At 34.3% G+C, this 25,584-nt stretch overlaps 3 protein-coding genes across 5 annotated transcripts in view; 1 reads left to right on the top strand and 2 right to left on the bottom strand.

Annotated features, from left to right (window-relative positions):
- The window catches only part of LOC142340621 (cyclin-dependent kinase 2-associated protein 1-like), a 575,438-nt gene that overhangs the window by 436,908 nt on the left and 112,946 nt on the right, over positions 1-25,584 (bottom strand). The window lies entirely within an intron of this gene.
- LOC142340620 (large ribosomal subunit protein bL17m-like) overlaps positions 1-25,584 on the bottom strand; it is a 435,605-nt gene that overhangs the window by 144,208 nt on the left and 265,813 nt on the right. The window lies entirely within an intron of this gene.
- Positions 18,368-20,660, top strand: LOC142341212 (uncharacterized). Its single transcript, XM_075392133.1, has 3 exons — positions 18,368-18,402; positions 19,200-19,391; positions 20,059-20,660. Exons 2-3 carry the CDS (start codon positions 19,254-19,256, stop codon positions 20,356-20,358), a joined length of 438 nt encoding a protein of 145 aa, XP_075248248.1. The 5' UTR covers positions 18,368-18,402; positions 19,200-19,253; the 3' UTR covers positions 20,359-20,660.

A 25,584-nucleotide genomic window follows, 5' to 3' on the forward strand; every position in this document is an offset into this window, starting at 1 on the left:
ATTTCAAGTAGTACTCTGCTCATCATATAATCTAGTTTGGTTTCAATCTGTACATTAGGGTGCACGACGCCAAACCAACTTTGTTTGCAAAAAAGTTCATATTTTTTAGATTTTCATTATACTGGTGATTCGTGTGGAATTACGTGTGCGTTACGGATATCTGCTTTAGTGTACGGAGTTATTGAAGTTTCTTTATTTGGTACAGTTAATTGGTCTTAAATTCGTGCGACGGTTTTTCAGTGACAAAAATAAAGGCTTCATGATATTGTATGAAAACATCTTGATATTTTGTTATATAATATGTGCGATCCTGATTACATATATAGATAGGTTCAGTGAGTGCTTCGAAACGAAAAGTACTGGTTCGTCATATAAGTGGTCTTGTAAACGACTATTGTACATGTGTGCTTTGTTTTGATGTCTCTGATTTGATTTTTTTTGCTAGTGTTTCAAAAAAGTAACATTTTTGAGATTTTTTTATGCGTGCGTGAGATCAACCAACATCAAAAATTCGACATTGAATAATGAATTCCGAAAAGATTTTGTCTTTGGTTAGCGTTGTTTGGAGTGCAGTAGCTTCTCTGGAGATCACATTTAATATGTTTTTTGCCATAACAAATGCTTTCTGATTTAGCGTCAAAACTAGCATGATTATTGTAAGTTGAGGTGAACATCCTAGTGTAAGGATGACATGATATTCTTGTTCACAATTTTTCCCAGGACAAATAGCCCTGGGATTGTCCGTAGTGTTAGGAATCCATTCATCATCCCGTGGATTATATACCATATATCCGTTTTGGAAGCACACGGCCGATAGCGATTGAGTTGAAAACGACCTTATTTATCTTCAATGTTCGCCTGACAACGTGGGTCGTTAAGTACAACAAATTGTATCATCTGTGCGTGATAGTGATGTTTACCCACGAGACCAACGCTTGCAAGTTCTCTACGAGCTTCAATTTTTGTAGGAAAGAAAGGTCTTTCCATTATGTTAACATACCAATTATCGTGATCAAATCGGAAGCCTGTCTTAAGTGAGATTTTGTGGCAAAAGCTTTCTCTGTCGCGGGGTTTTGCATATATGGCGCATGCGCGTAATTGCAGTGTTCGAATTTGTGAGAAGATGGAGACTGGGGAAGGGAGGAATTGAAATTACATTTTATCTTACACTCACCAATCTTACTGAGCTTTTAATACTCAAACTTTTGATATGCTGTGGGTAGCAATCATAGTGGGTGACAATTAAATCTTGAAATCTTGATTTAAGTGATGAAATATTGCGATTGTCAACTTTAATTGATTGCTTTATAGGATCTGCCAATGAAAAAAAAAGATTAATGGGAATTGTGATTAAATTTGTAGTGGATATGTGTAAGAAAATCCATAGTGTGGATTGTAGAAGACAAAAAATCTCGCATTGTTTTTTTGTGTATATCAAATTCATCGTGAATTTCGTGGCAAACAAAGGGTTATGGGTTTGTTTTGACTCTGAATAATGGCGGAGCGAAGGCTTGTGGTAAAATTAATTTACCTTGTTCGACTACAATCTCAACAGAGAAAGTAATTTTTGATTGTTTCAATAAATTGTGTGCTCGTTGCTTTTGTACTAGTGTAATCTTGTATGAATTAGAAATTCGTTTTTTGCCCAATTGCGTAATTGTTCACTGTTATTATGGTCTCTTAAAATGGCGTGTGGTGGAACTATAAATTTTGGATCAAGTTTTAATGGTAAAAATAGATAAGTTCTAGTTGTATCCGGTTGTTTTCCAATGCAATGGTGAGAATGTTGGTCTGGGTCTGGTGTATGTGAATTTGAGTTAAGAATGATTATAGGTGGAGTAGTTTGGAAACTTGGAGGTAGTTAGCTTTGAAAAGAAGGTGATGAATTGACTATTTTAAATGAGTGATTCCATCGAGCTTGTGAAAGTAAACGTTCAATATTAGATACTGGTCCTCATGGCGGACTAAAAGGATTATTTGCAATTTGTGATGGAGTAAATTGAGAACTAAGTCGATCGGAGTTAGAAGTATCAGAGATGAGGCTGATATTTTGTGGAGCTTCTATAGTAAGAAGAGTACGAAATGGCTGTGGCAATAAAGAACTATTAGTTTTATCTGTGTTAGCGAAATTAAACGGTTGAGTAAAAAATTGTGATGTATTTAACTAGTTCAGCAGTTCTGGTTTTGGTGCTCGTGCTGGAGCAGGTATAAGTGGCGTTTGTTGCTATAAAGTTGCGTTTGCAAGAAAGCCTGAGTATGGAAATAAATTTTGTGTATTTATTTGTTGTTGTTGTTGTTGCTGTTACGTTTGCTTTTGGTGTATTTGCGCGTGAATTTGTGGGTGGATATCAGATTATTGACTGAGTGGCAAAGTGAGGGAAAGGGTCCAGTAGAACGAAGTCTATCTGTGGACTTGGCAGTAGTAATGACTGATTATGGATGTTCTTCGGTCTCTTGTGCTTGTGGCTTTTTATTAAACAGTTTAAATGATGAATTTTTAGGGGTGGATTGTCTGGTAGTGTCACTGTATGAGCAACTTGGTGATTCTGAAACGGGGGAGCACTGGGGTTAGTGTTGGGTTGTTGACTAGAGGACGCAATTGTGACATAAATCGTTGGCTCAAAGTGGGGCAATTATCACAATAGAATATCTTATAATGAGTGAAAGATGGAGTGACAATTATCAATAAATTTAGACTAGGTTACTAACTCGGATTGCTGCGAAGGGTGATTCTGGTGGGAGGACCTTGTGTTGATCGATGAGATCTAAAAAATCAGTAGAAAAAACGGTTAGCAACTCTCCAATTGTGTAATCTTTTCGAGCAAAAGATAATAAAGTGGGTGGATTTGTGATTTTACTTTTTGAGTTGCTGCTTTGGGATTTGTTGGTATTGTTCATCCAACTTAAGAAGATCTATAATATATTTTATATCATAAGAAGCTGGGATAGTGTCTAGATTTAAAGTATATACAATATCGGTATAGAGACGTTCAGCTGTTCTGGGTGACAGTTGTGGTGGGAAAAATTAAAGAAAAAAGAGATCAATATGTTTGTTACTAAAAACTCGTTATTAAAAAAAGTGAGTGAAAAAATTATGTGATCTATTCTATAAAAAACATCATGGAAACAACTTGTTTTGTTTTAAAACTTTGAATGTTTCTAAAAATGTCAGCGTATGGAGTTCTACGAAATAATATATCAAGTCTGTGTTGTGAAGTAATTTGCATACCTGTCTGCTGTAAGAAGGATGGTTTAAATTTCCAGTGCTCTGAGACTGAAAGTTGCTGATTATATTGGAGTTTAGGCTCTTGTGAGTGGGTTAGTTCATTTTGCGCTGCTGTGAGCTGTTTGGCACGGCCTTTGTTGTTTGTAGTAAGAAATGTGCTGTGAGACAGTTCTTTTTTTGTGAGAGAGAAAGTGAAAATATTAGCAAGTGAGACTATTTTTAAGAACACAGAAAACTTTCTAAGTTGAAAAAGTGGTTTAGGGCGAAAAAACGAGACAGAAGTTTGCAAAGCAGAGTTTTTAATTGAAGAGAAAAGAGAGAGAAAGAGAAACAACTAAACTGCAAGCTGGATTGACTGTGAAGTGATTTTAGACGATGCTGTCGAGCTTGACTACTAACTCTTTGTGGGAATCGAAATCTCGTTAGACTAATTAGATTCAAGAATTATTTACACACTACTCTGTGTGTCGACTGCTAATTGAATTTTTGGTTAATTTACTTTCTTTTATTGTCGTGGGCAATGGCCTGTAATTCCCACATCTTCATTTCCTGATGAAAGGCTTTTTGTGGTTCTGCAAGGGTAGCAGTGGAAAAATTGTTCGCTTTGTGGAGGGTTTTGTTTTTCCCTGTGAAAGTAATTGCATTTGGGGGGAAGAGGGGTGAAAAAACTATCCGAATTATCCTTCTCATATAAAAGAACTGGGGAATTGTGTTCTTATTGTGCTTAAATTTAATGGCTATTTAGTTTCGTTTGCTTATGTGCATTCGGCCAAAGAGAGCGAGAGAAGCAATTTTGTGTGTTACAGTAGTGGTATATATCTGCTTTAAAAGTATGTTGTTCGTGAAGCCTGCGGTTTAAAGACTCTGTAATCTTTTGTCGGTTGTTTTTTGTAAGCCAGTGGCTCCTGTTTTGTACTTTTCCGAGTTATTTTTGGGTATTTCAGACAAACTAAAAGGTGAGGGGGGAAGGTTTGTTATTTGATGGTATGTCTGAGTTGTCTAGACTGAACGTGACAGATTCCAACTTAGTGATAGTCAATTTTTTAGGCTGAATTTGTAATAAAGAGTTGTCGCAAAAGTGTTTTTCGATTTGTTCTTGGACAAAAATCTCTTTGGTGAAATATTGTAAATTAATACTGTGGTGGCGAGTTATCTGTTTTTAACCTGAAAAGTCTTCTAATTTATATGTGACCAGTGTTGGGGTATAAACTATTTTTTCAGGTCTAATTTTTTGTGGTTTGATCTTCTTTGAGATACCATGTTGTGGAGTTTTATGTACAACAAGAGCATATGTAAATATTTTAAGTGGTTAAATTGTTCCAAAACAGCGATTTATGATCGTGCGTAAATGTTTATTCTGATTCAAGTAATTGCGAACTTCATTATAAAATTCTGAGTGTATCTTTTTGCGGTTTAGAAGCCATTGTGCAAAGGTTTTGCAATTTTTTATTTTGCAGGCGGTGATTAAGATGGTCAGTATGCGTGTGTGTTGGAAAAGAATAACAAGGTGAGTTTTGTGAAGGCTGAAAATTGCCAAAACTATCTGTGGTTGAAGATAGGTTAAACATTATTGAACTTTTGGGTTCTATGCCTAAGAAAAGTTCATATTGTGCAATGTTCATGCTTGCTCTAATTTGGGAATTGAATAAAAATGGAATTGTTTTGACTTTTTGTGACCATGTGTCGTACTGTGATTCCAAAACTGTGCGTAAAAATGTACTTTTTTGTCTATTACTTTTTTCTACTCATCCGTTTGACCATAGTGCGTATGGCGTACGTGGTTTAAATTTTCATTGTATACACGGCAAAAATGTGTGAATTCTCCGTTAAATTATTCATTTCCTTTATCTGTCCCTGAGATGTCAGGTATTCTGAATTTGACTATCCAATGGTCAAATAATATATTTAATGCGTGCGTTGCATCATTTTTTCGGTAAAGGTGAAGATCAAAAATAGTGTATAAACGCATCTACTCTTACAGATACCTAAGAATTTCCATCTGAATACGGCGAAATTGGGCCTTTCGTGTCCACTGAAATACGTTGATTGAAATATGGTGAAACTTCTAAAAATGGCTCTTGTGCAGTCATAAGAAGATTTGGCATGGATTTGCTCGTTTGGCAGTTAAAGTAATCTTGTGTAACGATTGCGATCCATGTTTTTTCTTCTGGGACTTTATATTTCTCTGTTACTGTATCATACGTTTTTCCACGGCCAGGATGACCGGAAAGATCTTGTGAATGGGCAATGTGAATTATTGTTAAAAGAAGAGAGAGTGATAGGCATATTTTTGCAGTTGTGTTTCGTGAATATAGTATAAAAGTTGGTTGGTTGCATTTATGCTTGCATTCTAGAAGCCTCTCTAATATTGTAGCAGTCCCTTGTTTGTTCGAACTGTCAGTGGAGGAAGGGACGGGCGGTTTCATAGTTTTTCCAGAGAAAAATTTGTCCTGAAACAGGATCGTACCTTTGGGTTTCGTGTAATAATGTATCATTTAATTCTGTTTGTTCACTATAGAAATAATTTAATTTTTCTGGTGACTTAAGTATAAAATCATCCTGTGCTGGTACTGAAATATTAATACTATTTATCAAAATCCGCATAATTTGCTTTTTAAATTATTGGTTCTGTTTTATTTGTTTTTAGTGTAACATCTGTGTGTTGTACAATAAGATAGGTTTCTAAGTGTGACTGAGTTTGTTTCAGCTGTTGAATTCTTGTGGTAATGAACATGCTCTAAAGTTTTTGCTTTTGTTTTACATTTGTGATATGAAACATGAAGATAGAGATTGTTCACTAGTTGTACTTCAAAATAGTTATCTTTGATTTGTAGGTTTATTGGAAAACGTGGTGATTCTACAGTAGTTTCTGTAGTTACTTTGTCAATGTATTCTCTTAATACAGCATAGTAGCACTGTATTGATTGTGTTTGTGGATTATGTGTCACAAAAAAATTTCTTCAATTCGGAATGTCAACCGTTTGTAGAGGATGTTTGTCTTGTGTTGTTGTTGTGAGTGAACGACTTAATAGATCCGGAAGTGAAAAAGTCTTGCCCTCCGTCCAGTCTATGCGTCGGTCTGAGAATTTCATTATAATGAGTTGCAATTTAAACACTCTGTGATTAGGTTTGTTCTTCTGAGTGAACAAAAAGAGAATGGCTTTGTGGTCACTGTAGAGAATAATTGGGTGTTGTGACCCTTGGATGAGAAATTCAGATAGTGCGGAAATAATTGCACAACACTCGCGAAGAATGGCTGAGAGTCTAAGTTTTGTGGTGAAAAATAAACAAGAGTTTGCGGAAACTAGTTCCATTTTCCCAAATTGGTTTTTTGAAGAAGTGAAGCTCCGATGCCGTAGTTGGAGGCATCTGATAGGATATGAAAGGGATTGTCTGAACTAGGAATTTCTTGGCTTAATGTGCCATCTGTATTCTAGAGTCCATTCAAAATCTACCACGTCTCGTCGGGGTTGGAGGTAGAACGGTCTCAAGATAACTTGTAGATTATAAAAATATTTTGAGTTAAAAGTGAGAAAATAGACATAGTTTTGTATTTCTTTTTTGTTTTCGGGTGGTTGTAATTTTTGGAAACCGTCTATTTTCACTTTTAACTGGTGGATGTGTTTAATTTTTATTTGATGTCCTAAAAATTTAACTGATTTTGAAAAAAGAAGCCTTTATCTGGAGCAAATTTGAGATTTAATTTTTGAGGATTTTGTGATATTGTTTAGTTGTTTTCTGCATTGTGTCTGTTGTAATATCTTGGACAAAAACATCATCAAGATATGTGATAATTTTTTTCTTGTGAATGAGTGGTTTAATATATTATTCAGAGAGGATGAAAAGGCGGTTTAAAGCAATATTGTCCGCTGATGACAAAATTTGTGAGTCGTTGTGATGGTTTATCGAGTGGAATTTTATTGTAGGCACTATTCAAATTGGCTATGTAGAAAACCGATCGTCACGTGTTAGTATTATTTGTATTAGCTGCATTGACCAAATACATTTAGTTTCGTCAATCATGGTGTTTAATTGACGATCGTCTAGGACAATTTTTGTTGATTCCCTTTTTTAAATGATATTTACCGGATTCAATAAGCTGTTCCCTGTAGTGAGGGAATCCGTGTTTACAGGTGCAATTATATCAAAACGTGTTAAAATGTCGAGCAAGTGTTTTACTCTTTCTTGTTTTTGCATGTGTATACGAGTAGCTCGTTGCTTTTTGAACACTGCTGTTGTCCTCAAAGGCAGGTTTAGTTAAGCTTGGATTTTCCCCCATCAAATTCAGTTTTAGCAAAGCAGTGTTTATAGTTTAATAAAAAAGTGTGGTAATTGTTCAAATTGTGTTTGTTTTAATTTAGTGTGTTCAAAAATGAACATGTTGAGAAACTTTTGCCTGTTTCTGTGAACATAGAGATATCAAATATTACGTTGAACGTTTTCTGTTGTGTTCTGCATTCACGTTCTTGTTGCTTAGTGAGATTTATGCAAAAGAGTTTATTTAGTGTTGTATGACGTGCCGCGTGTAAGATAATTCGAAGTATAGGGGTCCATGAATACTGTGAGATCATTTATACAATATTTCGTTGTCTCGAAATCTGTGTGTGAAGTATCTTGTTGTGCGTATCCGATCAATGCTTTAACAACGGTTAGGGGGTGGTCAAACTTATTTTGTATAAGAGTTTGAATAAAAGATTGGTAAAGATATTCGAGATTATTGATATTCATTATAGAAAATAACATATTTATACGTAGTGGTATAAATGAGAAATCAGATTTATAATTTTTATTTCTAGTTGCATATTTTTTTTGCATTTGCATGCAGTGAGTGACAAAGTTAGGATAGCGTGCTCAAAAGTTTGAAGATTGATTGAGTGATCACCAATAACAGTAATAATTGTGAATAGTATGGAGGTGATTTTGTTGAGGAATCGTAGAATTTCTATGATTAAAATCATAGTGAAGTTTTTGTTTCTAATGTGTGAGCTGAACTTTTTTTTGACTCATCAAATTTTCCAGAAACGGTGTCCCTAGAAAATTAAATTTGCGTTTGAAACGTGAAAAGTTAGTTTGAAATTTGTATTACGAGAAGTTTTGTGTTCCCTTACGTCCGGATAGAAAAAAAGCTTCACTGTTCCGTGTGATTTTAATTTGGAGTTATTTGCTGCTGAGAGATCGAATGTCGATGCTTTCAATAGTAGTTTTGCGGTATTCTTTGATTTCATTCCAAGTGTCGTTATAAAATACATTAAGTGTGGCCCCGAAGTCTATTAAGGAAATCAATTTCAAGATGTGGAGAAATTGTCTTGGTATGATTGAGTGTTTGTTGTGTGAATATCGTAAGTGGTAATACCCAAATATTACTTCTATACGATGTGGAAAGGATGTATTTTTCGTTGAGAGTATTATATTCTTCCTGACAATTAAAGCATTCGTTTTATTTATCTTGATTTAGTTCTAAAATTAAATCATGAAATTGTTTTTCTAGAAGTTGTTTTTCTGAAACACTTTGTGATTCAATATGTTCTTTGTTAGACGTTGTTTCGTCTGTTTGTTCTTGGTCTAAAAAATAAATAATGTAATTTCGTACATTTCTATGGCAATTACGAGAGAAGTGTTGTCATGAACGATTGCCATGTCTGCTATAATTAGGTAATTGTGGTCTAAAGTTATTAGAATAATTGTTTTTTGTCTATATTATAATTGGGTTTTTTTCTGAGAAAATGATGGTCTTGAGTGGAGTGAACCCAACCTACTTGGTGGTTTAAATTTATTAAATCCATAATGAGTTTTAGAGTTTGTAAAAAAATTATGTACTCGGGATTCTGTGTCGAGAAGTGTCTCGATTATCCCGACTGTTGCTTCTAGAGCGATAGGTAATTGGTAGTGGTTTACCAGTCATATTACCTGTGGTGACCTTTTTGTTTTGGAGATTTTGGTTCCCTTTCGTCGCTTGATTGAAAGTTTATCATTGAAGGTTTATCAAGTGGTTTTGTACATCTTTTTTCAGGGCAAGTGGAAATACTGTGTCCTGATCGTGAACATTTTTTACAAACAATGAGGAAGAGTGGTTTCCCCTTTAATATTTGGATCATTTGAATACTTCTGTTTTATTACGTTGATCTCATAGGCGATATCGTGTTCAATTGTGAGTATATCTTCTACTGTGAGATTATCAACGTCTAAAGATATATTATTTATGGACGAGGAAAGAGTGGACTTTGCGTTTATTTTATGTCTATCTATGTGTGCTCTAGTGATATTTTCTTGATGTATTTTCTTAACTAATTGAACGAAAGGAAGCTGCGGTCCCAATGCCCTTACCTTGTGATTTGCAATCTTATTAAGAGCTATTTGAGCTAATTGTGGATCAAGTGCTTTGACAAGTTTGTCATTCATTTGTGCATTTCTTATATCTGGATCAATTTTTACATATGCTTTTTCAAGCCATTTGTTCAACTTTTAGTACTAATGTTTTTTTTGCTCTGCAGAAATACGTGTGATGCTTTTTAGTAAGAATTTTGCTTGTGTTTGCGATTGTTGGTTATCAAACTCTTTTGAAATACTCCGCAAAACTCTTGCCAATTTTTTTAAATTTCTAATGGTAGATTTGAGTACCATTGTTGTGCAGGGCCGATTAAAGCCGTTTGTATCATGGCGATTCGCTTTAGAATCCATGCATTATTTTACGGTGAATCCAATTGTTCGGGTCCTGCTGTCATTACCATATTTTCTGTGATAGCATTTAAAACATCTTCTGATATGTATGTGGGGTCTGTACCATCAAACGGTCTTCAGGACTGTTGCATGGGTATCGATCCTCCAAAATAAAAGTTTATCTTTTGCGTACTAGGTCTAACAACAGGTGAAGGTGTATGAGTGGATGCTGCCTTTAAATAGTAAGGGGTTGTAGCATTTGTTGTTTGTTGGTGACTCTGTGGGTTAAATTGTCTATTAAAATTTAGTAATTGCTGTGGAGTTGATTGTATATTTTGATTAGTGGTTGATGTTGGTTGATTGGACGTATTCAAAATGACAGGTTCAGTATTAAAGTGGACTGAATTTTGTGGGTGTAAGCTTGGCAACGGTGTTTCATATTTGATAATGAAGAGAAAATTGTGTTTAATGGATCTGAATTGTGTGCCAATTCAGTTGAATTTATAGGTTGCCTGCAATTTTCGTAAATGTTTATGTTGTTATTAGTGTCATTTACAGCATCGTTATGGTTAATACTATTATTGTTATTGTCATCGTGATTTTCAAGGTCAATTAGTGAGAGAATGCTTACTCTGTGTGATGAAAAAAGTGTTCCGTCGTCTAATAGTGTAGAATTGAAATCTGTTTCAGTAGTTTCGTTATGATTTGTGTCCATTGGTCGTGAATGGACTTTAGTATCTATATTATCTTTTGGTGATGCTTCAAAAGATGTTTTTGTGATTTCTGGAATGTTTGAGGTGAATGGTTGTTTTTCCGCGTTGTACTTTTTAATTTCAATATTATTATAATCAGTTGTTAATGTTTGAATGATTGCTTATGGAATATCTGTGATAGTTGTAAGATTTTCAGGAAACCAGTTTGAATCATAAATATAAAGTAGTATATCCTGCAATTTATCTATCAAGTGTGGGTATGTGTCGGCTATTAGTTTTGCAGCCTGAATAATATTTCTTACTAGGCTCCTCCAAAATCTGTGTATATACCAAGATAGAAAGGTAAAAGATACTATTATATCTTCATGTGATAAATCTACGTCTTTGGCAGAGCTTATGTATGTTTTTATAAGGTGAGTTAAACCTTCTATTTCGTTTCTAGCCATTTTATGCACGCTTTCTTTTCGTGATTGTAAAGCGGCGGTATTTAGTGCTGGCGCTAGGCGTTTTAGAATTTCGGATGACGATTTCCTAAACGCACCAGCTCTATCTGAAGGTTTTATTTCTGTCCAAACTCCATTGAGAAAATCAAATAGTGTGTCTGATAGTGGATTGAATCATGTATCATATATACGTGAGAACTGTTTTGTGTTTAATGGACCACAGATAAAGAGAATTGAGCCCTTTGTGATTTGAGCTCCATAAATTTGGATTAAATATGAGAGGAAAGCTATTTTTGAGATCTCTGAAGCTTTATCTGATAAAATGAGAAGACGTTGTTGCTCCACTGCAAAAAAGCGGTATTTAAGCTGTTTTGCTGTGTTCAAGAGTAAATTTAATTCATCTTGGTGTTGATATTCGGCAATTTTAAATGGTGAATTTTCGTGTATAAGAGCTTTGTTCCGGTGTGTATGAACAACTATTTGTAATTAATTGGAATGTGAATCCGATTTTGATGACAATTGGCTAGTGTGACGGCTCATTTTGTGTTTACTAGAGTATTTTTCTTTTCTGAAGTATTTGTTGGGGTTGTGTTTCCCGTTTACTGAATTTTGAGTGTAAGAGATTTTTAAATTTATTTGAACATTTTCAGAGTCTCTTTCTCAATAAAGAATAGTGTGTATTTGAGAGTTCTTTCTATGTTTAGAGTTTGTTAACTTATTGGTCGCACCAGTTAAGGCAGATCCGATGTGGGCTCTTTTTTTACATCCATAAGGTATGAAGAGCTAGGGCTACTTATTTCTGCGCGCGAAGTAGGTTTAACTTTATCTCTGAGACAAACCGACTCTAAAAAAGACACTGAAGATATATTTCAATTATAGCAATGTATAATAGAATTAACACCGGAGTCAGAGTTATACACATCGTGCAACTACTCTATCAGACTGTCTACATTCAGTGGAGTTACTGCTATGTAAAAGAGGATAGTCTGTTCTCAGTCTCTGATTGGTTGGAGGAGTACATCCAGTATTTCTACTGCTACAGTTGTTTGTTTATTTAATGACCGGCAAAATATTTTTTTATTACAATCGTTGCCATTAACAGGAATTTAATTCCGTTTCAGCACTTTTTTTTCTAATCATCGCAATCTTGATTGGAGCATTCCAAAAAAATGTTAAGGTTGTTTGCAAATCTGTTTTCACTTTTGTGATTTTCTAACATAAATTTATTTTAGTGCCACACAAAATCATTTCATATTTCTTATTGAATTAGCTTCAACCGGAAATCTTGGGCAAAAACTAAAAATATATATTAAAACTTCTTTAATTTGTAATGAATGACAACAATCTTTGGTTTTTCACAGCTTTCATCCCGATTTACTTTCGAGCTTAAAATTTCGCAATATACCTCAAAATCTTCTGACCAGCGACCAAGTAAAAATTGAAGTCGAACTTCGACAAATATTTACCTGAAAAATAGAACGAAGACATACAAATACATTTATATTTCAGAATTCTAAGAAAAACAAGATCTAAAGCCTTTAAAAATTCATAGCTCCCTAAAGAAATTTAAGAAATGGAGATTTCTCTAATAGGTAATTTTTTGTAATAACGGAGAGTAAAAGCAAAAAAGGCGAACTTGTATAAGTCTTAAAAACAAGTTATCTACAAAACTCAAGATTTTATAACAGAAAGAAAGAGAGAGAGAGAGAGACAGAGAGAAACCAATTTGAGAAAGAAATGTTTTAATGAAACTTTATAGCTGTTCAAACAAATTCTTTTCAGCTCCTCCAGTCAAAACGAGAAGAGCTTTAACTTTGAGATATATTTATAATATTATGAAAAATTTAAAAATGAAAAATTCGCAATGATTTGTAAAAACTTTTTTGAAAACAATGTCTTCAAATCTAAACTTTATCTAGTTATGGACCAAAATGAATCCAAATTGTTGGCAAACAGGAAAATTAATTGTCATATAGCATACAAACAGAGACAAAAGTCGCAGAAAATGACTTAAAAATGTTTGTCAAATTTTATCAAATTTTGTAAAAGTTCAACTTATTCATGTTTTCGAAACGATTGTTGTGTTCAAAATATGAACCAAATAACCATCCGCAATCTGTAGATTTTTTTTAATTTTAAAACTTTTTACGAATTTGAATTCTATATCAACTGAGCTTTTTAATGGTTCCACTCTTATCTGTCTGATGTGTGTAGAAAATTTTAGCATTGTTTGTTGATTCATTCCAGAGGAAAAATTGAGGCGTTTCAATCATTTAATTGCAATTGAGGTCAAATACAAGTACTGCCTCCAAAAACAAAAATAAAATAATAAAATTTAATTAGAAGCAATAATTGCCCAGCTGTTCTGCTATGGTTTTGATACGATTAACAAGTTAACACAGTAATAAAGAATTGAATGAAAATTTAACGCTCCCCCTGCAGAAGAGAATAGAAAAAGTTTTGTTCCACTGTGACCAATTAATTAATAAAACATTATTATTGTCTGACCTTAACAGCTATTTTGTTTTTGATGACTTTCTAAAACTCATGCAAACGTTAGCTCCGCTTTCAAGGTAGCCCTGACTGAAATGCTAGACCAAAATCAAGTATGTCCGGGCCCTACCAGACAAAAAGTGCCCACGTCCAGAATTTGGTGCGCTCAACAAATTTTCATATAAACAGAATTCATATAAACTAATTTTTTTGCGCAATGTCGTTGTTCAGGTTCAAGTAGTCGATGATTGCTTGTTTTATCGGATTAAAAGTTTCCAGAGATTTCTGCTTCAAAGAAAAATTTCATAAACTTTGCCAAATATTTGACTAACTCTTTTTAAAATTATATTTTAGGTTTTAAAAAATAAATAGTTTAATTAGAGCAGCCAACAGGCAGTCCGCTTCGATATTTCGATGGACGATCAGACACTAGACTAAAAAAGAATGAAATGCGATGAAATTCTTTCTTAGTGTTGTGAATAAATGAAATTTTATGAGACATGCTGGCTGGTAGAAATCTATCTAAAGAGTGTCGCTTAAATAACCATTAACTAGATAAAGTTTAATCACGTACCGGTTTCCGCAGTCTAGTCTCATCATTTTGACTTAGATAAGCCTAACAAAAATTCAAAGTTTCATGGCGAACGCAAAACGCAAAGGGAGCCGAAGTAAAAGTAAGCCGACAGAAAAGCAAGTTATGTAATAGTTATGTAATCTATCAGAAATAATACATTGTTTGCCGTTACAATCAATACTGCGCGTAGTATTATAGTGCATAAGAAACAAAAATACGTCAATTTTAATTTTTAGACATCTAGTGGGTACGGGCCTCAGCGGACCGCTGTCCATGGCCGTGCCTCTCATTCGCAGTGGGATGTAATCCGGAAATCCCGGCCCGGTTATCCACCGGCCCGCCAGGGGCAACTTAAAATACGGGTATCCCAAAATTTTTCGGCTTCCTTGACCTCATTTTCAAAATTCGGCTTGCTTGCCTATCGGCTTGCTTGACCGCCACCAATTTTCATAGATGTTGCAAAAAACAGAAACAGCTCATATGCAGCAAATCCAAAAGCATAATCGTGAAAAAGTTTTTGGTTCCAATCCACAAATTGGGGTCAGTTGAAGAAAAAGAAAACAGTACATACCTGTGTTGAGATACTTGTCTTACTATTAACAACGTTGGACACAAAAACAGGTTCATAGCAATGCAGGAAAACTTTTGATCAGGTAAAAAGTTATTCAAGAATCAAGCTCTGATTATGTAGAAAAAACTCGTAAGCTTAGTTTCAGCCTTAGATGTGATAAGAGGCAAAAATTGGAAAACGCGAAGGCCTTTTTTGTAGATATTATGTTAAAATTTTTAATTGAACAGGTAGCAAAAACTAAATTTTTAATATAGTTTTTGCTACCTATTAATACATTGGAAGGGACACTTGAGAAATCACTTGACAACATAAAACAGCAAAATGAACCTACTTTTAGTATTCAGTACAATTTGTGTTCCCAAATCCAGTCAAAATTTTTCATTTGTCCTATTTTCATGCATGAGAATATTTTCAATTTTTAAATAAATTCGACAATTTTTCTTATATGTGTGCCCCATTACTCTGTAAAGTTTAGATTGAAACAATGAATACGCTATTATACTATTTTTTCACAGTTTGTTCCTATTGCTCACTTTTTTGACGGAACAACAAGATGAGTGGTGAAAAATTGATGAAAAACTTTGGAAAACCAAAATTTACTGGTGTAGATTTTTAACTCGTTCGCACGAGAAGACATTTTAGGGACCCGTGACTATCCCATTACGTCATGTGGATTTTCAAGTTACAATTTTAAGTAATGAATTGCTGATTGCCTAACTTCCACAAAAAAGTTGATTTTTTTTTTGTTTCATGTCTACAAAACTCATACATAGCGCTTAAACAAGTTTTCACGTAACATATTACACCTTGCTTTGACAGCCAGGTATACACATAAGAACAATATTTCACATTGGCAGGTTGGGAGGGAGCGAGTACCTGGCCAATTTTAAACACGATCAATTAAAAGCATAAGATAAAAAAAGATAAGCAATATGCAATTATGAAAACAACCATAGGTCTGATATGCAGTCATGGAGACAACATTTGGTCTGATCATGACCTAATCTGGCCTCGTTACGAAACCAGAGAAGGGACAAAAGCGTAGCTGAATGTTTTGTCAGCTGTAATTTTGATTGTATAATGAACATCTTAGCATTAAAAGTGCAGTTAACATTAGGATAACTGCCAAATTTTTATCATCTCTTTACAAAAGCAACTAGCAATTCTTACCTAACTCCAGGATTGTAAAAATTATCAGTTTTCCAACGGAAATATTAATTATTATTTTCTAAATATTGGGAGCCCCAGATTTAACCAAAAACAACAAACATTTTATTTTTACATAATTATTTTTTGCAAAAACTTAGTTGCAAAGGATTTCTGCAGAATTTTACTAACTTTGCCAAGATGGGAGATAATTGAGCATTAACTTGAAGTTACATTTAGGAAGTTAACAATTATTGGGTTGATAGATTTTGATAAATAATCATTTTTTTTGTTTTATACCAATGAAGTCTCGACTTTTGAAAACTTTTTGGAAGAAAATTAGTGGCAAATAAGCCCCAGCATTTTTACATCCGAAAAAAATGAAAAAGGAAAGTGCAAGAAGAAGAAAAAAACGTTGGGTGACACCAACTGCCATGTTTTGTCTTTTCTACTAGTCTATGGCCTTTTTAAAACGTCATAAGTGTGACCTGAGTATTTTTTTCACATTTTTAAATTTGTTTTTTTTTTTCGCGAAAACGAAAGAGCAAAAGGCTTTTAAATTTCACAGGTAAATGCTCGGCGTAAATTAAATTCAGGATTAACCAGTTGTTATTCCCACAAAAATAAACGAAAACCGTTAATTTTTTTAAATAGTTTTTCACAATTTATAATAATGCCCAAAAATGTTTCCTTTTCTATATAATGGGGGTAAATTGAGGCTTAATTTAAATTCAAAATAATTGAAATTTACAGTTTTGAAAACAAATTTAAATTAATGACTATAATTTAAGAACAATTTAAATGCCTTCAGAAGTTTATCTATTTTACAATTTTCAAAAAAATTTATAAAATGAGATATCAACTGTCGGCGTGTTATTTATATTTGTTAGTATTTAGCAACTATCATTAAGATAGTTGTTATCATTGAAGTCTCATCTCTACTATAAAGTCAATTTTGTTGCGTAAACGGGAAAAGATGTTTCATATCAATTGACTGAACTCAATGTTAACATTGCAACACATTTCTCAAAATAAATTTTTGTAGTCAATATAGAGCCATATAAAACAAAGTTTGCCTCTTATATTGCTTTCCCAGTTATTTTTTGGGTCAATGCAGGATGTCCTTTAAAATCGAAGAAAACGAATAAAAAAAATGCGTTGTCAAATCATTCTGCTCTCCTAAATCCGACTGCAGTAACCAGGCGTATGTTGAAATTTTTATTAAAAGCAATGAGTGAAAAATGTAGCTCTTGACTATTATTTCTTGAATTTTGAACAATCTTCTAAAGGACGTCGAAATATGAACGAAGAAAATAGAACGAAGAAAAAATTATTGCGACATGATTTTGTGGGCGTGGATGTCTTTGGGAGTTTTTCTGAGGATTTAAAAAAAATTGGAACAAAACAGACAGTTCAAAAGTATGTCTAATGAAAAAAAATCTTGTTTTGATTGGTTTTCTGACTTTGTCTTTCTCTTCAAAAAATTATTTTTTGTTTTTGGTCTAATAGTTTTCGAGGAATTTTAATATTTGATAAATATTTAGATGTGAAGTGGCAGAAACTTTATGCAGAGTATGAAAAAACACCCACATTGTTTTCTAGCTTATTGACTCGGTTTTCACAATGATATTGATATTTAGTATTAAGTGAAAAACGTCTAAACTGAGGTACGTTTTTGCGAAAATGCTTCTTTCGAGAATCGGATATTGAGTAAAAGAGTTTCTTTCAGTTAAGAGCATTATTTGAAGATTGTGCAAACGTTAGCTAAATTTAGGATATGGAAATTTTCTGTTGGGCTAAAGTGATACAAAAACGAGCTGTTTTTGCCAAACATTTTTTCATTAATGTTTGAGCAACTTTTCTAATTTTTCAATTTGCACTCGTGTTATATAAAAGCCACAAATTGCTACGTATAGCCTATTCTGTCGTCTCTCGATAAAACCCGATCAGTGACTTAAATTCCAATTCTTAAAAATGAGAAATTGACCTTCAAACCTTCCTTACAAAAATTCCCTTGAAAAAAGTTTACGATTGATAGAAGTCTTAGGATTGTTTTGCCGACATCATTGGTTCATGCATGGACTTTCTAAATCCCATTGAAATCTTTGTTGTGCTGGTCTGTCACTCTTAGAAAAATAGAAAAAATGAAATACAAAATCGAAGACCAATTATTTCATTCAAATGGAGTCCCATGAACAAAATTACTTACCTTTCAATATCAGTTGATCCGATTGCAATTATTTTTGTTGACACTTTTTTCATATCATGTCAAAATTGTGCTTTCGGAAAATGAATTTTAACATCGTTTTTCAATTAATTAACTTTACAGATAAGACGGGCGGGGCCGCGTGAACATTTTATCTCTCGTTTGAACGGCGAACTTTCAATTTTCAGAGCATTGAACTTGCTAATTACAAGGAAGGAGTTGCCAGCTATTGCAAATGTGAACAAAATTGGGCGTGAATTAATTAATATTACCAGTAGTTAACAGTTGTTTACATTAATTTTTTCATATAAATACTTGTAAAATTGATCAGTTTTTGATTATCACACCACTAAAACTTCTATTCAGTTATTTGGTAAGTTTCTTTTTTATTAAATTGGTCCAATTCAACTAGAGCTTCATACATTAGAAATATCAGATTGAAACTTAAAAGTAAATTTTGAGAAAAAAAATTGTTAAAAAATAGAATATGAAATATAATAATACACTCATATAATCGTTCAAAAATTTTCAACACTCGCTGTTTGCTTTCATAAACATATATAGTTAAAAAATATATCTTTTTTGTACAGATTTTTTCTTAGATTTAACTCAGATTTAAATAGAGTTCGAAAGCAATCGTTTTTTACATAACGTGAAGACCGCATCTTCAACACCAAGATTTCAATTGTTCGGCTCGAAAACTTTTCAATTTGATTATAAAAATTGCTAATTTTGTGGCTGCTAACTTACTACCAACGGAGAGAATCTTTGTTTCTCGCTGATATCCGCTTTTTCTAAATATTAATTAATCAGGAACCTCTAATTTTGCCGTTTCTTACAGACTACGCTTTTAAATTCCATAGATTTCAGAACTTTCAAGCATTTTGTCAAGCATTTGAGATTAAAGCTAATATTACAATTGCTAGTCGACTCTGACAATTATTTAGAAATATCTTGCAAAAGACTTATCTTGCAAGATCTTGCGGAAGATTGTTGTCTTAGAAGGTCATGCAATAGACGCTTCAGCCAGGTCTTGCTAGATAACCGTCCTTCGCAATATCTTGCAAGACCTGGCAAGACCTCTTGCAAAATATCCGTTTCAAGCTTGATTCTTGCAACGTAACAGTAGGCAATAATAGCCAAGGGAATTCACGTGATGACATTTTTTAGTTCCAAGGAGATCTTTCTTCTACAACTACAAGAACTCACCCTCAACTATCAAAGATGAACCCTATGAACTTGTACATCTTGTCAGCTGTTCTGGTGGCCTGCACCATTGCAACCTCAACTCCAGCTGCAACTGACCCATCTGTTCAACCTCCTTGTGAGGACGAAGAGGAGGGATTTAAGAAACTCAAAGAGGTTGGAAAAAAGTCCCCAAATACTTTAAAATGTTGCTGTTTTTTTCCCTCGAACCCGTAACTACGCGCCACGGAGTTCTCGCATAAATTTATTTTATATTCATAAATATTAATAGGTTGACCGTTTTTCAAATATTTGCATTTTTTGCGCTGATTTTGTGAAGCCACATGGCTACTATATAAAACTTTAATACATTATTTAAATGTTGTCAAGCTTCAAGAATTGATTTTTGAAAAAAATTCAGAAATTCTAGAAAAATTCTTACGAATCTGTTGAAACAAAAACTTTCACAAAAAAATTTTTTACAATAAAGATACTACTTTCTACAAAATTCTCTTTTCACTCATTTTCCATAACTATAGCAAAATTTCATGCACTGTCTCATTTCAGTTAGATAAAACCATGATTTTATTTTTTCAATTAAGTAATTTAAAGTAAAGGATTCAAACATATTTTTTATTAAACTATTTTAAGAAAACCGAACCTTAGTTTGTTATGAATTAGAAAATAATAATGTCTGATTAATAAATTTCTAACATGTAACATTAACCAAGTGGTTAGTTTCATTTACATGTTTCAGATTTAAAAAAATAATAATTTTAAATGCAACGCCTGCTGATAGTTGATGTAAATTGCCGATTTATACCGATACTTTTCTTCTTCACAGGACCTGCAAGATTTTGTAGAATACTTGAAAGACGACTTGAAAAACACATACCACGATGTTAAAGACGACATCACCAAGACCTTCAATGACCTCAAATCCGACATATCCGACACCATCAGCGACATCAAATCCGACGTCTCGGATGCCGCAGACGACTTGAAAGAGAATGCCGAGGATGTGAAAAACGACGTTGAAGAATTCGTCACTGATGAAGATAATTACATCATTTTGGGCGTGATTGCAGCCGTTTTGTTAGTCCTGCTGTACTTCTGCTGTTGTCGATCGTCCAAGAAGGATTAATGGGAAAAAAAACAACAACAAACCGACACGAAATAAAAAAATAAACGACAAATAACGACTTCAATACTTTTATAGAATAGACTCGACGTGTGAACCGACTCACTTATAATAACTGACTACAGAGTATTTGACTAAAACTGATCTCAGCAAGTAATCATTTCTTCAGAATTTGATGGTTTCCACTGATTAAAAGATTTAATTCTCTTCTTAAACTAGATGTTGGTGCTAATCGCTTATAGTTCTGTTGTATGAGTTAGACTTGCAACTACTGAAATCGACTGAATAAACTATGACTACCGAAATAGTTTTGCCTTTATTATTCTGATAAGAAATCGCCAATTCCTATCAAATTTGGAGGAGTGCAATATTTGATTTTAAATCAATTAGTTACTTCTTTAAACCTCAAGAAAACGAAACTTAACGCCGCATAGTTATACCTAAAATGTCCCGGGCAAATACGCCAGATCTGTGTATCTTCTTTTCGCTTTTTCTATGTTAATGCATTGAAAACTTAACAATTTTGCGAAAAAAATTCTTTATCAATCAAATCAGGGCAAAACTGAAAGAATTTGCGCTAAGGTGTTTGCAAAGTGTCCACATTTTAACAGCGGAATTGAAATACAAGCTTTGTATCCTATTTTTTGCAGGGCTCTGTAAAACATTCTAGCACAATGTAGGCATCTAATGTTCGCAATAAGGGTTACTCTATTCTCCGACTGAATGTATCTATAATCTGCGGTTAATGTATCCATATTCAACATTTGTGATTAATTTAGTGCGCGCTTTTGAGCATCTAAAAGTTATTTAAAGCTTGATAATATAGCTTCGGTAAAAATACCACAATGTTTACATTTGTTTTCAATTGTACGTCGGCAAATCTACAGCAACTCTTTCTACTTGATGATGTCCAAGATAAATAAAAGCATGTCCCCAACAATTAAGATGTGCATTAAAAACCAATGTCTACAAAATTATAATGTTGTTTTCTCTATCAAAATCGAAGTGTCCCTGAGAAGTCCTGAGTTTTTAGGTTGGTGCCATTTAGAAATGTTTCTGAAACAGATAAAATTGGGGTTGATTCTGCTATTTTACCGAAAAACGTAGCCTTTAGGCAAAATTTTCCGTTTAAAAGACGAAGGTTTGTTCTGTAGCAACATCTTAACACCTCTTGTTCGGCCATAATCACTAAGATTCAGTCAAGAGATTTTTCGGTTAAAAATCACAATTGAAATGATAACTGTTTGCTTCGGTTTTTTTCCAATTTTTCTTGCGCTTATTTACAGGTGTCTATTGACAGGTGTCAGTTGCAAGTGTCTATTGACAGAATTTTTCTCATTTAATTAAACTTTTATTGATTTATTGAAAACTCTCAATTTGATGGAATAGTTCAATTGAAAAACAAGCATCAATTGATAAGAGAAAAAAACACTACAAAATAGCGAAAAAAAACATTTGAAAACCTTTTTTTTCTACTGAAAAACCCCCTCCAATTGACAAGTTAACGCTTTTCTGAATACCTTACTGAGCAAAATTTCATCGCGGCTAATGTAATAATTTTGTCAAAACTACATGAATAGGTACCAAAATTGAACTTATCACCTAATTTCCAACTTGAAAGTTTCTCAAGTTCGCAAAAACGGCAGAACCACGTTCGCAAAACCAAGTTGGCTAACAGACCATTCACTGGTCTCTTTTTTGCAGATTTTAGGTAACTAGATCCCCAACTGATTATTCATAACTTTTAAATAGCTTAAATTTTAGCTTACAACGCTGCGGCGTTCTGTAATGAAAGCAAAGTTAAATTTTATCATAAAATTTTTCTCAAGTAGGTTTCAGGTAAAGTCACGAAAGAACCGACAACAGTTCTAAGCAGAACTCCCACTCGGCAAAAAACCCAAAATCAATGAAAGGCGTTTAGTTAGTACAAAAAAAATTATTTAAGTTGACAGACAAAAACTGTTTGACTTGCAAACAATTGTTTTTGAGATATGATGGACGCCCTCTTCATTTTTCATCGATTAATTATCTCCTCTGAAATCAGTTGATCAAAATATGAATATTTCCTTCACAATTCATTTTTAATCAGATACAATAAATTTTCACGTACCTCTTGTTTTAGATATAGATTCCACAATTCAAGTAGATCAATTACATACACACGCTAATTTTTTTGTGGCAAAAACCATATCATTTTCAGATCAATTTTAAAGTCTTCATTAAGCCTAAGAACAAACATTTCTTGTCAAGTGGTCATGTGGAAATACTGTGCTTCTATTCACCGTTACACATGTTGTGACGGCTGAGCTTTCTAACTCAATAACCAAATTGAATGGTGCTTCAAGGCCATTTCAAGCATTAACGCTAGAATAGCTTGACAAGCGAAAATTAACGCTACATTCTACTGAAGCCATACGGATTTTTACAATTTGTTCAACAATTATATTTAGTAACTGTTATTAATACGCAATCGTCACACATGAACTTAAACTGAAACTCGAACTCGAACTCGAACTATGCTATTATTGCCACGTATTCAAGTGTTCACAATCTCACAAATTTAGCTCAAACGGAGCAAGAGATGCACAACTTGGTCACCCAGATTCGATGAATTTTGCGATATACATACCAATTCAGAGAGCGCGGGGCACCGTTTACGGTATCCCGAAACCCAAACTCATTGTATTCAGAGAATCATACAACTTAGTGACATACCACCAATCAAGGATGCAATTTTTGACATGTAGGACAGTAAAAATAGAGCTTGAAAAACTACTAAAAATAGTTGAAACCCGTAAATTTAGTTACATCAAACGGACATACAGTGCGTTTTGAAGCACACTTTTTTGAGCGGTAAATAACTTGTTATTGTGTCTTGTTTCTGGAGGTGATATTAGTGATTGTACAGTTTTAACTTTGTTTTGACTTGTGAAAAGAGTTTTCACTTTATTTTAACTTTATTTTAAGTTTATTTTGACAAAGTAGAGTTAGAAACTTTGATATTCTCAATACTTTCTTTCTGAGGAACGAAGTTCCCAAGGAAGAGAAACTTTGTGCAAAGCATAAAGTCAGTTTCTCTCACTGGATTTAACGAAGTCTATTCTACTTTGATATTGGTGTTATTGAGGCCAATAGAGAGACTTGCTTACACTGAATTTAGAAATTTTATTTTTGTTGTTCAGTTACAAATACAGTATTTCTGACTGTTTTTGCAATCTTTGAGATCGAAAATAAAACTTTGCATGACTATAGCCAAGTTATGGGGCTACATCTTGTAGGAACGGAAATTCCTAAATTCAATTTTTAAATTGAGTTATTAACAAAAACTCATCAAAAAATTTGATTGTTTGAATTTGAATTATTTTGTTATTCTGAGAGAAACAAGTTAGTTATACAGCCAGGCTGAACAATTAGTTATCAAGAGCTATTGAGAACAAGTAATGCAACGGTAAGCTACAGCATAGCGGATAAAACAGTTCAAAAAACATAACTGCAAAAACACAATATCCTGACAGATAACCGGGCGGTGTAAATTTTTCATCGACTTTGATAGGAGAGCAGCCGTTATATCTGGACCGTCGACCCCGACAGTGGAAGACAAACTGCTGTCCAGTCTGATGAAGAGAGTGCCGAAGGCACCCCCCAAACAGAATCAAACAAATCAACAGCAACAGTCCAGTGACGCGAACAGAAGAGTGCAATTCAATAAAGTATTTGAAGTGCGAACCCTGCTCAAAGGTAACCAGCAGAGCAAAAGCAAACAGCAAGCAGGCAACCCAGGCACAACCCGCAGAGAAGAGCTTCAATCAACAGTTCACAGATACGACAAGAAGCTTCAAGTGTTAGTGGAAGAAATTAACACTAAACAAAGGCTTGGCTACAAAATAATTGAAGATTCAGATCGACCAAACAAACTAAAGGTCCTCTATCAACAGACTGTTCATCTTCGAGAAGAAGAAATACCCAAGCAACTGCAGCGTTGAAATTAGCTTGTGCCCTATCAAGCAAATTTGCCGAAGAATATCTGAAAGAAGCAAGGAACTGGAAAGCAAGTTTGGACTATCATTGGCTTGCATATGTAAGCAAAGGCACGCAAACAGAAATGAATGCAGAGCAAAGGAACACAACTCAAGCAGTGAACGACAACGAGAGCAACAATAACTAACCAACGAACAACCCAGTTGCTCCAACAGTGCAAAATGGAGCAACAGCAAATGACCAAGAGACGGAGAATGTTTCAGAGACATCTTCAGCTAAGCAAAGACGTGTGGAAAGGATGCAGAAATATCGAAATCGAAAACAAGATGTGACTGGAACAAGCAAAGTTTGAGCGGAGGAGGCTAGAGCTGGAAATGCAAATGAAGGAACTGGAAACTAAGCGTCAACTACTGGAGGAAGAGCGTGAGCTAGAGCGCAATGTGAAGAAAACAGCATTAGAGAATATGATGTTCGTCCCAATCAACTAGTGCCCGAGACAAGTCACCCTTCAACTGGACCTCAAAAAAGAGACGTCTCTCAGACTGGGCCAGTAGGATCGACAATTTTCTAACACCAGATCGATCAACAGCTCGCTTCGAAGCAACCCCTGAAGTGAACAGGCAGAATCCCTTCTCACGATATCGGAGTTCACGAGACCGTTCCTCAAGTGTTTAAGACCGGGATGTTTCCCCCAGAGTTGTTCTACCATACAATAGTGGCCATTCAGGTAGCAGTAACCTACGAATGCTGAAGTTGAACAACTTCGACGGAAACCCTCTCGAATGGTCGGAGTGGTCTAGTATGTTCATTGCTACGGTGGACCAATGATCAATACCAGACTCAAAGAAGAAGAACCATCTAAAGACTCTACTGACAGGCAAGGCAAGGTCAGCAACCTCCGGATCGGGTTATTCTGGACAGTTCTATGGTGCTACATTCTGGAGAGGAAGTTTGGATGGCCTCATTTGTTCATTGATGCACAACTGGATAGTAATCGCAAAGCAAGTCAGGTGAAACCTTACGCCGCAACAGGTCTGATCAGTTTCTCAGTTATTGTTTCGAACTTTGTGAGCGTGCTCAAAGAGTACAAGCAGACTGATGATCTGCAATCAAGCTCGACACTGTATGTGGCAGTAGATAAGCTACCTCAAGTTCTCAAAGAGAAGTGGTGGTTCTATGTTGATGATAAAGAAAAAGATTGGCCGGATCTGATTATGTCTGAAGAATGGCTATCTAGAATAGCATTCGCGC

Source organism: Convolutriloba macropyga, chromosome 6 (assembly GCF_964194025.1).
Source record: "Convolutriloba macropyga chromosome 6, txConMacr16.3, whole genome shotgun sequence".
NCBI classification, from domain to species: domain Eukaryota; kingdom Metazoa; phylum Xenacoelomorpha; order Acoela; family Convolutidae; genus Convolutriloba; species Convolutriloba macropyga.

Excerpts from the sequence above, each read along its gene's own strand:
- LOC142341212 (XM_075392133.1), top strand. The coding sequence starts at position 19,254 with ATGAACCCTATGAACTTGTACATCTTGTCAGCTGTTCTGGTGGCCTGC. Across the intron at positions 19,392-20,058 it reads GATTTAAGAAACTCAAAGAG|GACCTGCAAGATTTTGTAGA; the intron begins GTTGGAAAAAAG and ends TCTTCTTCACAG.